Below are 13692 nucleotides of genomic sequence, written 5' to 3' on the forward strand. Positions count from 1 at the left end.
GGATTAGGGAATTGCCACATGGTACAGAAAGCACCTAGACCAAATGAAAGGAGCTTCGACTGGCTGCTGATGAGATGAGGAAGGATAATAGTGGTAATGGTAGGAGTTTATAAGAAGGAAGGAAGGAAGGATTAATAAAGTGCCTTCCACTGTGGGATGCACTTGCCACATATCTTCTTTGCTCTTCACAACAACCCTGAGAGGTAGCTGCTGTTAGAATCCACATTTTGCAGTTGAGAAAATGGAGGCAAAGGGGCAGCTAGGTGGCACAGTGGATAAAGCACCGGCCCTGGATTCAGGAGGACCTGCGTTCAAATCTGGCCTCAGACACCTGAAACTTACTAGTTGTGTGTGACCCTGGGCAAGTCACTTAACCCTCATTGCCCTGCCCCCCCGCCCCCCCCCCCCCAAAAAAAAAAACACCAAAAAAACGAGAGAGAGAGAGAGAGAGAGAGAGAGAGAGAGAGAGAGAGAGAGAGAGAGAAAGAGAATGGAGGCAGGTACAGATTAAGGGACTTACCCAGGGTCACTCAGCTAGTATGTATCTGAGGTTGGATATAAGGTTTCATTTGCAGATTGTGCAAAACAAGGGTATGAGAAGGAAGTTTGCCCAGCTGGAGCAATTGCAGTGTACCATGGGGCAGTTAAGCCAGTAATGGTCATTAGCTTTGTGTTCGGTTCTCTTTGATGATTTATTTTTCCTTGGGATCTTTCCTGTAGCAATGCCATCTAATATCTATCTATCTACCTACCTATCTATCTATAATTCCCCTGCAGTGAGGAAAGCCAGTACCAGTGTATATTTTACATAATGGTTCTTACGAAGAACTGTTTAACAAAAGAATATGTTGAGGAACCACTTATGACCTATTACCATTGGAATCCTTGCTTTTTTCTACATCTGTACTTACTCCAGCCTTCTGTTTATTGGTATGTACTTCCCCTACTTTATCTTCCATTTATGGCAGAAGAAGATGTCTGTCTCTTTTATTGATATTTTCTCCCATTTCTTGGTTAAGAATTTCTTAAAATGTCAATTTCTTCTGACTCTGCCAGTCTTTTTTAGTTCTCAGTAGTTGAACAGATCATCTCTATAGCACTCCCCTGATTTGGTATATTCATCCTTAGCTCCCTTCATCCACCCACATTATATGCCATTTTTAGTTCTCCTATTTTCTTCCATTTCACAGGAATGTACCAAATGAGCCTGGAAAGTGGGAACTGTTCTTGTCCATTGAACTGCAACCTGCTCAGACATTCAGCTCACTTATTAAATCTTTTCCTTTAGAACCCAGAAAACTCTTGATGGGAGGGGGAGGTAGTTTCAGAGTCACTTGAAGAATTGCTAAGGACTCATTAAAAACCTTTGGGAGGAAAGGACTGGGTTTGATCTTTAACTAATTCCATGTTTATAAATTCAGTCGGAGAATTAATATCAGCCCATAAAAAAGGAGCAAAAGAGATAAAGAGAAAAGAAGGTTTGCAGATAGGAGCTGTCTTTTGAGCTGCCTTTTTCCTGACCCTTCTCTGTTTGAGTGATGTTCCTTTCATAAGGTATCAAGAAATAGGTTTTAAAATTTTACCTTAACTTGAGTTTAGTTTATCAAGACTTTTTATGTTATATCAGCAAGTTAGGCAAAATGTGTGGTTTTTTTCTTTCCTGTTTTGACACCCAACCCTGCTCTGTCCCTGAAAGCTGTCTGTCCAATTTTTCCTTTCTTTGCTGCTATTCATGACACATAGATTCTCTGTTGATCCATTATAAAATTGATTTTCACCATTTATTCCTATGTGTATGGGCCCCTTCTGTGGTGCAGTAACCGATCCTTAACACATGGGCATTGCATGTTTCTGCATTATGTATAATGTTTTTTATTTGTGGTCAAAGTGACTTGAATGAAATGAATAAAATAAAAGCATGAGACTGGGGTTGTTTCTAGTGCTTAGCACACTGCCTGGCACATAGTAGGTCCTTAATAATAAATGTTTGATTGACTTCTTGACTTTGGTTTTTAGTTTCTGAAAATGAAAGCTTGTTCTTTTTAACATGTAAGGACACGATAAAAATTAATAAATCAATATTTATAAAATGCATTGAGATTTAGAATTTCTGGTTGCTAGAACTAACATACAATTTCATAAATTTAGAGCTAGAAGGGACCTCAGAAATCATCTTGTCCAACCTCTGCATTTTACATATGAAGAAACTGAAGCCAGATTGGTTTGGTGCCTTGCCTAAACTCATTGAGTGGAAGAGCTGAGACTCAAACCCTCAAAAGGTCTTTCAATGTGAAACCCGTCTCTCTTTTCCACTGTACTGTGGCCTTTCCAGTATCTTCTTAATTTTCTAATTAAATTTCCAGTGAAGAATTACTCCCTGCCATTTCATTAACAGTGGAAAGAGTGTTGGATATGGAGTCAAAGGACCTGGGTTCAAATCCTACCTCTGTCACTTAATACCCTTGGTCAAGTCACTTAACTTTTCTAGTATCTGTTAATTTGTTAAATGAGGGGGTTGGACTAATTAATCTTTTAGATCCCATTCTCAGTCATTACAGCCCATAATTATGGTGGTACTTTTGACATGAATTTTATTTAGACTTTCGCAGAGGATCTTTTTATCATGCATCTTACTTAGTATGTTTGCATGAATGTGTTTGCAAATAAAGATAAAAAGACTGCTCAGGTTTCTGTGTAGTGTTTATTTTAGAGAAGATGGGAGGCCAAGATCTCCATCTCATTGCATGTTCCTTTTCCTTATGTTTCTCACTAGGGAGAAGATGAATCAGTCATTCTCAAATCATGCACCCGACGGAAAACAGACTCGATCGAGAAGAGGTTTTGCTTTGATGTGGAAGCCGTAGATAGGTGAGTAGTTGTCTTCTCTTTCTGAGATTCAGGTCTAGCTTAATGTTTCCATTTGTTTCCATTTAATCAGATCTGCATTGTCTTTCTCCCTCTCCACACGTCTTTCCTCTTTCCTTTTACCTCTCTCCATTCATTCCCTTTAACCTCCTTTTGCTTCTCATTCCTTTTCTTCCTTCTTCCCTTTCCTCCATCCCCCCTTTGTCTCTTTTCCTTTCCTTTTCCTCCCTCCCTCTGTTTTCTTCTCCTTCATCCTTCCCTTTACCATTTTTGCCTCTCTCATCCCTTCTTTACCTCTCCCTTTTTTCTCCTTCTGTTTTCCTTCCCTTCCCTCTTCCCCATCCCTTTTCTTTCCTTCCCTCTCTCCCTGTCATCTTTCCTTTCTTGTTTTTCCTCTTCCCGTTTTTCCTTCTCTTCCCCATCTTTCCTTTTCCTTCCACTATTTTCTCCCCCCACCCCATCCTAATCCAATTTGGAAAAGCCTATGTACAGTTTAACAGTCTATATAAAACCATTCACTTCCCCTCATATATCAGGGCTTAACCACTAGACATTTCCCCTCCCCGCTTTGAGGTTCCATTCTCTGGTATGCATTTTACTCATCTACATGCCTGAAACAGATATTTAAAGAGAAGTGACCTGATTTTCTTGGCGTGATTAGACCAAATTTTTGTGGTTTTAGACTTGTTAAAATAAGAATGAAGACATGGGGAGAGAATTGGACAATTCTTGGGTGTGAAACAAGGTTGTCTGAATCAGTCACAAATTCTGTATGTAAAAGACATCTTACTAGTGTGCCACGTGCCTCTGATAAAGCCAAGTGAAAAGACCAAACCACTTGTGGATTCTCAGAAACTTGGTGTGTTCCTCAAACTTTAATAAGCCACACCATTCCATAGTCTTAAGCTAATCTTGACAACATTCCAATTCCTTAGGATGATTTCCTTGGCAACTGTTAATTCTTTCAAGAAATCCCATGTGTTAAGTTTATTTCAGCTGACTCTAGATTTTTCACCCTGGAGATCCTTGACTATCCAGGGGTTTCTCATAGTAATCATCCTCCTACCAGAGATTAAGTATTATTTCGCCCCATCCCTGTGTTTACTTGCCGCTCTGAAAGGCCCTGCCCCTTTGCCAGGCAACCTGTGTAGCCTGGTGGTTTCTTTACATATTTGCCCACCTTTCCCAGTTCTAGAGAGTCCTTGAAACTGAAGGAAGATTGGAGTGTGTTCCTGAGTGTGCTTGCAGATTTTGGTATGCGTTTCTTTTGCATGCTTTTTGGTGTGACACATTGCCTCTGAGGTCATGTAATTATCAGCCTGCTTTTTCTACCCAGCATGTCAAACTAACTCTTGTACTTAAGACTGTCTGGCACATTCCTTAACTGTATTACAATTAAAGATGAAGAAGAAAAGTAAATGCTTCTTTCTAATAATGCTGCGGGCGGGGGGGGGGGGCGTTGTTTGTTTGTTTGGTGGAGAGTGGGGGTGAATAGGTCCAGAAAGTCTCCCCAAAGCCCAAGAGCATTTGATTTCCTTTTGTCTAGAAGCAGGTCCTAAGTGATGGTTCTTTTTAATATTTAATTGCAGATAACTTTGTTTATTTTGAGCATGACATTCATGTTATGTTAATGATTGTTGGGTTTTGTTTTGTTTTTTAAAAGACCCTCCTCACATGGTCTTTCTTAGCTGGACCAGTGTTGATGGTTTGTTAGTTTGACCAGATGTTCGATGTAGGTCAGATCCATCAGTTCTCCTTATGATTGTCTGTACGGCTTTGCCCTCTGGCTCTTGGGTGGGGTGGAAGCCAATGCAGAGATGCTCTTCCGAGAAGAATCACTGTGTTCACTGTGTTTTCTTCTTCAAAAGTTGCCACGGCTTGTGGGGAGTTGTTTTTTAGGCAATTAAAACTCTCTGTGGCGCCTCTCATTTCCACCCTTGCCAATGCTTCCTAGCACCTTCTTCCCTTCCCGAGCACTTACAAGACCCATAAAAGCTTAGAATGTCCCAATTATAGACCAAGAGAAAATGTGTTGAATTGAATAAATATCCTGGAGTGGGTCCGGGAAATCTATTTTTTTTCTCTTAGCTCTCTTAGCAGGTCATGGCAGGGTTCTTCAATAGTAGCTCAGAATGAGACTCCCTGTGTCCCCTCCTATTATTCCAGAGGGAAGTGTGCAATTCTGTGATAGATATCTCCAAATATCCTATATCTGTCTGTTTTTCTCTCTCTTCCCTCTATCCCCTTCTGCCTGCCCTGTATATTTTTGTAGTTTCCTCACATATTAGGAAGGGGCTAGGAAGCAAAAGACATTCCATCTGCAGTTGTCACTAGCAACTCTGGGGCCTTTTATCTTGCAAGAATCTAGTTTTTTCCCCCCAAGATGCAATTCAGCAAGAGGGAGATGAAAGCAGCTTTTGTCTCCACCAGCCACTTGCCCATAACCCCTGGACTTACTCTCAGAGATTTCTGACCAAGTCTCTTTTTATCTGTAGGATTTGATAGGAAGAGTTATGCAGCTTAGGAAGCTGGAATAAAGAAAGGGCAGTAAAAGGAGAAAATAAGAAAGGATAACTGTTGTAAACAACACCTTAGAGAGCCAAGATGATCACGAGAGTACATTGATCATGTAAGGTACTAGCTGTATTATGTTACATTAAGATCTTTCACTAGTGGTTACATGCTTCACCAAATGATCGCTACACCACAGGGTGGTTGTTGGGAAAGTATTTTGTGTATCTTCACAGTGCTGTGATAGAAATGTGAATTGTTGTGGCTGAGTTCATGTGCTGACCTTGGACATCTGTTCTGGTTGACTTCAGAGTCTCTAGTTTAAATCCTGTTCTCTTTTGCCCTTGAGGATCATGGGATTTAAAGGAGGTCCTGTTGGTTCATTTTGGAAGTGAACAAACAGGTACAGACAGACAGAGAGCTTAAGGGAGTTGCCCAAGATCTCCTAGGTAGGAAGTAACAAAGCCACAGTATTCAAAACTAGTTCTTTTGACTCCAAAACTAGTACTCTTTTTGGTAACTAACATTGTCCTGTTCAATCTGATAAGTGCTGTCAAATTTGGCATTGAGGCTACAAGGCCTCAGGAGAGTGTTGGTCCATCTAGAGAAGAAAGCAAGTTACAGTCATTTACTGGATTCTTAGTGTATCTTTGTTATATTCCTCCTTTTTGTATCTTAAGTAGGGGGGTGGGGGTTAGGAAAGGGACTCAAATTTGTGTTAATTTTACTCTATCCTTGTGGAGAAGAGTGATAGAATTTCTGGGGGAAAATTCCACTGCCAGAAATAGAAAACTCTGTGTGTGTGTGTGTGTGAGATAGAGAAGGTAAACTCCTACCCACAAAGTGCTTTAGAAAGATATTTGAGTGCAAGATGGCCACTTTTGACTGTAGTCCATTCTGGAATTATCATTTTGTATTCATGCTAAGGATTACAAAATCAAGGACAAGTGCCTTTCCATTGAAATTCTCTTAGTTTTACATCATGGCATGATAGAAGGGGCACTGAGCTGGGCTTGACTTTCTCTTCTTGCATTTTGTAACCCTGGATAAGTCCCTCTATTTTTAGTTAAATTTGCATACAGATGGATCAAGTTAGTAGAGGAGAATGGCATGGTTAGGGGAAAAAATAGAGTGGGGGAAGTAATTATGCTGGTCAATGATCTGTTTTCTACTGTACTATAATGTATTATGGGCAGTTCTATTAGTCTGTATTCCTTGGACCAAAAGAAGAGAACTAGTCATTTTGTTTCCAGTGTCTAGAAACTAGCTAGAACAGGAGAGGGGATTGTAAAACAGGGAGAGAAGGTGGACTGACTTCATGGCAAGAGTGAGGGATGCCGGGTGGACAGTTAGACTTCACCACTTTGCCATTGGAGGGGGTGGAGGGGGAAAGTTGAGGAAGTTCTGTTCTTCAGGTGGATTTACTGGAGCACACTTTGTGGGGAGCACGTGAACAAGAGTAAAGAGAGGCCGGTGGGAATAGGTTGGTTGCTCTTTGCATCCTTGGAGTGGGCTCCCAAACTGATGAGATCCCAGATCTTTTTGAACATTTGCATATCTAATCAGTTGCCAAATCTTGTCCTTGCTACATACAGCATTGAACATTTGAGGTTGGGAAAATGGACACTAAGATCTTTCTGGTTTGGGGCAAGAGAAATATTGTGGGTTCTGGCTTCAGCTGTGCCTATCTTCCTTCTAACAACAAACTTTTGAGGATGCTTTTTTCACCTTTGGTCCACTGTTTGTCTTCTCCTTGTGGCTCCTATTTAGTCCCACGCCCTTCCTTTTCCCCAAACAATGCTGTAGAGTCCTAGAAGTGGAAGAAGTGGAACGTGTTTCAGGTTATACAGTATGAGTTATTGCCTAATGGAAAATTCTTCCCTGCACCATCCCTGAAATCCAGCCTCTGTTTGACAAGGAACGTGCTTCCAGGTTCCCCCTTTTAAAAAGCAACAACAAAAATCCCCAACCCTCTAGTTCCTACTCTTTTTCTCATTCCATCTCAGATTTTAATCTCCTTCCCATTGGCACCCCACTCTCACAGACACATACCTTCCAAGGACCCCATGGCTATTCTGAACAAATAATTCACATGATAATGTTCCTTTGTACCCTTCATTTTTATTTTTATTTTCAATTTTTTAAAATCACAATTTCTTTTTTTAATATGAAGTTATTCATTCAACAATGTGAATATCCTAAAATAAATATGAACCAAAAAGAGGATCGTATATAAAACCATGTCTATCTATCATGTACAGTATACATGTTTTTCATTGTTTGCAGTGCAAAGTGAGGTTCTTAATGGAGAATCATACTGCTTTTGTCACAGATAGATCTGAGGAATGGCATAGACCAGTGTTGTCAAGCTGAAAAAGAAATGAACTTCTGTGGGCAACATACTGATTTAGAAAACCAAAAATTGTTATTATGTTGTTTGTCCCAGGTAATAGACAAATAGACATTTGTTTAATTTTTCCCGTGTGGATGGTTAGGTCTGCCTCTTTTGAGTAATTATATATCTGGCTGTCTTTGCATCCCTAGAGCCTAAAATTCTTTGCGAGTGGACTGCACCTCTAATTCCATTATAATGCTAATTTTCTTTGCCACTGTAGATTGGCACCTACTTATGATCTTCTGGTGTCAGAGAGTCACCTGATGCTTTGAGAGATTAAATGACTTGCCTGTGGATCTCACAGCCAGTATATGACAGAAGTGGGATGGACCCTAGGTTTTCCTGACCCTGAGATCATCCTTCAGTCCGCTGGGTCATGCAGCCTCTCATAGTCAGCACTTGATGAATGTTTGTTAAATTGGATTCACAGTATTTTTGGCTCATCAATAAAACCTGATTTCTAGACAGGAGAATCTGGAGGGCATCAACACCCGTAGGAAATCCTTCTTTCAATTTGTATGTTATGCAGGACATCCTTCCAGAAAGTGGTGAATTCCTTTGGTAAACACACACCTGTTAGCATTTTCCTGTTTTATTCCTCACTCGATAATAAAAATTGGAGGGTGTTGAACACAGTTATCTCTGTATTTGTTTGGGCAGCATATATGACCCTCACGTATGCCTGAGAGACTCCTGGTTTAAGCAACCATTAAGGCTGTTTTGTTCTATTACCCTGTTGAGTCTAATCTTCTTTTGTAATCAGCAAGCAGACAGGACAAGGCAGGATCTTTTCAGACAGTTATTTGAATATAAGGATGTGGTCTGTCTACTCTAGAGATTGATTTGCATATCTAATCAGTTGCCAAATCTTGTCCTTGCTACATACAGCATTTCTTCCCCTTCACTCACATAGTTGCCAACCTAGTTTAGTTACCTGTCACCTGGACTATTTCATAGGACTGCCAGCCTCAAGTCTCTCCTCACTCTAATCCATTTTCCACAGTTGCCAGTGACTTTTCCAAAGCACATGTTTAGACTGACCATTATGACCCTAGACTCCCTGTTGCCCTTAGAACCAAATATAAAACTGTGTTTGGTATTTAAGACCCAGTTAACTTTCCCTGTCCGATGTCTTGTTTACTTCCCTCCGTGCACAACATAGTCCAGTCCAATTGGTTTTCATTTACTTCTTACACAACACTCATCTTCTTCCTCTCTCTTTACACTGGCTCTCCTCCATACCTAGAATGTGTTCTTTCCTCACTTCCACATCTCAGAATCCCAGTTTACTTTCAAGTCTTAGCCCGAGTCTCTCTTTCTATAAGAAGCCTTTTTCAACTCTTCAGCCTCTATGCCTGTATATGTTGACTTCCCCTAATAGACTGTGAGCTTCTTGAGGGCAGGGACTCTTTTGTACTTTTGTCCTTGTATCCCCATTGCCATACATACATAGTGTCTGTCAGTGCTTAAATTCCTGCTGAGTAAGAGATATTTATTATTGTTCTTTTGATCACTTTTTGCATATAATCACATTGGCAGTGATGAAAAAAATACATTCTCATGTATCTCCTCAGATAACTTCTAAAATGATCGTTAGTATATTCGAGGTTGAGTTACCCCAGCATGGATTTCCATAGTTTATGCTTGCTCAGATCCAGCTTTTTTCTTCCTGACTGCCACCTTAAATGCCAATTTAGATTGCTCCTATTAGGGTCCAAATGTGTTCTGTTACTGCTGATGAAAATAGATTGTTACAGAAATCCTGACATTTTAACATTTTCAGTATGCTTGATGGCTTCCTGCCAGTTTGTCAATATCCCTCTTAAAATGTGGCATCTAGAACAGAATACCATACCCCAGAGGTAGTCTTGTAGTCTGAGTAGTGCAAATATTATAGTGGAACTCTATCTCTATAGCCTGAGATAACATTTTTTTGACAAACGTGTCACTCAAAACTTTGTTATTCTTTTTTGTAACTTAAAGGGAAGTCTTCATCTTGCAAGTAATGCATTGCTAATCCATGTCTTAAATTCCTTTCATGTTTCTCCAAAAGCATCTAGCATAATTATGAACAATGGACTCTCAATAACTTCATGCCTATTAAAGATTAGACTTAGAATTGTCTGTGATTACTTCCATCAACCTAGTTTTCTAACCTTTCACCTGGACTGTTTTGTAGGCCTGGTCTCCTGTAGGTCTGCTAGCCTCAAATCTCTTCCCGCTCCAATCCATCCTCCCCACAGTGACCTAATTGGTTTTTCTTTCTTTTTTTTTTTTTCTTTTCTTTTTTTAGTGAGGCAGTTGGGGTTAAGTGACTTGCCCAGGGTCACACAGCTAGTAAGTGTTAAGTGTCCGAGGCCGGATTTGAACTCAGGTCCTCCTGACTCTAGGGCCGGTGCTCTATCCACTGCGCTACCTAGCTGCCCCCTAATTGGTTTTTCTAAAGCACTTATCTAGTCTGACCATTATTTCTCTATTCACTAAGCTTCAATGACTGTTACTTCTGGAACCAGGTAAGGCCTCTATTTGTCATTTAAGGCCCTTCTCCACACTGGAAAGACCCTTAAAGATAATTTAGTTTAGTAGGTGCTGTCCCTCACAGAGACCCCCACCCCCACAATTTTGCAGATGAAGAAACTGAGGACCAGAGAAGTAAAATACTTCACTGAGATCACATACATAAAATTTGAATCCAGGTTTCCTAACAATGCTTTGATTGGCCTTCACCCCATTATCACATGCTCCTTGGCTTACTATAAAACAGATCTAGAGTCCAGAATTCTGACAACCATGACACAGTCCTCCCCCTACCCCCAATTGCTTCAACACAAAACCTTTATATTTAAAGTAACCTTTAGTATTAACGGCATTTCAATTCCTGTCCTTCCCTTAATACATTGCCTCTACATGTATCTGCTTTTATTTTGCATAATTCACTCACTATTTAGTATCTTATGGGAATAATGAGCATAATGTTGGGAAAATATTTGCTTAAGCTAAAGAACCAGGGGTGTAGCCCTCAGCCAGCCTTGCTGAATTTGTTTATTTTTAAGAAATTTCTCACAGATGTAAGTGACACATGGGCATTTTCTCCCACGTGTTTCAGGAGGGGCCACCAAAGCCATATGGAAAATAATAGAAACCGAGCGCTCCTTTTTGATATATGGGCACAGCACAGTCTCCTGTGTGTGGTGTTTATGGGAGAGGAGAAGGAAGCAATTAGAGAGATCTGCTTTCTTTTTATTGGACTGAATGATTCTGACAGAATTCTGTGCTTGGGGAAGAGCTACAGGAGAAAGGCAGCCACCCCATTCTAAATCATTCTTATGCTTTAAACTAGGCACTAAGGGCCAGTATATAAGTGGGAAATGGAAAGGAGAGGAGAGGTGGGGGTATTGGCAGCTGTAGAATTTCCCATACTGTCTTATTCTAATGGACCTGACAACTGGAAGATTCACCACTAGTGTTACTGTCCCCTGGATTTTGGCATTTTATGAAGCTAAACACATGAATCTTTCTTGTATTCCTGAACTTTCTCCCTTCATGTTTAAGCCTTTATAGTATCCTCTTTAAGATACCTTGAAACTTGGGTGTCTTCTCCTGCTCAAACTAAACAGGGTAAAGAGCTGTGTATCTATCCTGTGTTTCTCACCTATTTCCATCTATCTTTGCCAGCACTGTGGTTAGCATTACTTTTGTCCCCACTCATACCCAAAAAAGATTTATAGCCATTTTTGAGATGTTTTCCATCTTTGACTTGCCCATAGCTATCCATGACCCTTTGTTTAAATAGCTATTGTGTACATTTGGACTACTATCTCACACTAGTTCAATGTAAAGAGTGTTGGGCCTGGAGCCAGAAAGACCCGAGTTCAAATTCAGCCTCGGACGCTTAACAGCTCTGTGTCTCTGGATAAGTCACTTAAACTACTTGTAGTCTCAATTTCCTCATCCGGAAAAATGGGGATAACACCACCACCTCCCAGGGTTGTTGTTATGATCAAATGAGATAATTATTGTAAAGATTTTAACATGATGCTTGGCACATAGTAAGCACTTAATAAATATTATTATTAGTGGCAGTATCATCATTATTCTTTCTATTTTACTTCTGTTGATATTTTGCCTATCAATAGAATATATTGTGTGTGTGTGTGTGTGTATATATATATATATATTGTATATATTTTCTAGATAAACAGAATGTTTTTTGTGTGTATATATAGATTTCATTTTGTATTTATATAGTTTCTATATAAACAATACATTTTGTGTATTATAGTTTTTAAATTTATTTTTTCTATATAAACAGAATAAATTTTTATATATATTTTGTTTTTCATATATTTTCTATATAAACAAGAGATGTCATGAGTGTCTGTGTGTGTGTGTGTGTGTGTGTGTGTGTGTGTGTGTGTGTCTGTGTATATGTAGAGATAGGGTGTGTGTGTGTGTTGGTTTTGGGAGTTTTTTGTTTTTTGGGTTGGTTTTTTTTTTTTTGCTATATTGTTGCCAAATCCTGAGCCAGGATCACCCTTTCTTGGGAGCTTGTAATAAGCTTGATTTCTGCTCTCCCCCCGCCCCCTTTTCTTTTCTTAGATTTCTGCTTTAATTCAGCATAATTCCTCACTTCAGAAATCTTCCCCACATCTGCCTTGACTGATTTACATTACTTTTTCTTTCTTGGTTGTCTTTTCTGCTATGTCTCAGAAGGCTCACTCGATGCTTTTTTCAGCTCACCTTCCCATTTCATTGCTTCTACTCTCCAATTTCAGTCTAGGAACCTTCCTTTTTGGAGCCTCTGCCCAACAGTTCAGCTTCATTTATAACTTAGGAGTCTTCTGATGTTTCTTGGGATACCTGAAGTTTGAGTTAGCTGTAAAGTTAGCATATGTCGGATGTAGCACTTGAAGTCTGGTCTTCCTAACTCCAAGGCTAAACCTCTATCCATTGTGCCAGACTATCTCTCACTTTCATTGTAAATAGTTTCATTGTGACTAGCATGCTCCACCTTCCTACTTAATTACCTGTCTTACCCTTCAATAAAACAACTTCCTGAGGCCTATCTCTTTTTATGAAGACTTTACTTACCAGAGAAGAGGAAATGATTTTTTACCGACCTGATATCTTAACTTTCATATCATATGGCTTCGCCTCTGTCTTATACCTAATGTTTTTGCTCTGGTAGCAGTATATGTCTTGATTTATTGACTGACTGGTCACGGTTCTGTGCTATATACTTCTGTTCAGAAGTGACTGATTAAATGACCTAAGGTCTAGGATTTAAACCTTTGGTCTCCTATTCCAAATCTCTGCATTCTTTCCACTGTACCACAGTGCTTTTAAAAAAAGATGTTCAAAAAATTGTTTACAATCATAAGTAACTACTTACATGTCAAAGGCAGCCAGAACTCAAGTTTATTGTAGTATGGTAAATGTCTATTAAGTACTTGCTTGGTATAAGACACTTTACCAGATATATTGGAGACCTAAAGGGGGAAAAAAGAGACAGTGCCTATCGAGAAGCTTACGTGTTAAGCTGACAGTTTTGCAGTGTCTGCATAAGCAGTATTGTGGTAGACAAAGGATTTGGGGGCTTTTTTTGCATCATGGACTCCTTTTTGGAATAATGTTGTTAAATGCAAAAAATAAAACACATAGAATTACAGAGGAATCAATTAGTTTGAAGTACAAAAAACCACCAAGTTGACAGGTCCCCAGGTTAAGGGTTCCTGAAAGACTGACCCACTGCCTAGAGAAACACAGCTTGGTATGGAGATGTCTGAGGCTTATTGGGGGCGGGGTGGAGAGAAGGAGTGAAAATTGTCCCTCATTCTTCCAGTTGTAGGAATGGCCTTATTTCATATCTGTTGACTTGCCTCATTCAGTTCTCCATTTATAAGAAATCAGGAGCAGCTTTC

At 39.7% G+C, this 13692-nt stretch overlaps 1 protein-coding gene across 4 annotated transcripts in view; it reads left to right on the forward strand.

The window, feature by feature from the left end:
• ARHGAP26 (Rho GTPase activating protein 26) overlaps positions 1-13692 on the forward strand; it is a 518996-nt gene that overhangs the window by 189949 nt on the left and 315355 nt on the right. For all 4 annotated transcript variants that reach the window (XM_043983690.1, XM_043983687.1, XM_043983688.1 and 1 more), the window contains exon 10: positions 2774-2868. In XM_043983690.1, the coding sequence (XP_043839625.1) occupies positions 2774-2868 (95 nt within the window). The remainder of the gene's footprint in view (positions 1-2773; positions 2869-13692) is intronic.

Source organism: Dromiciops gliroides, chromosome 2 (assembly GCF_019393635.1).
Source record: "Dromiciops gliroides isolate mDroGli1 chromosome 2, mDroGli1.pri, whole genome shotgun sequence".
Taxonomy (NCBI): Eukaryota; Metazoa; Chordata; class Mammalia; order Microbiotheria; family Microbiotheriidae; genus Dromiciops; species Dromiciops gliroides.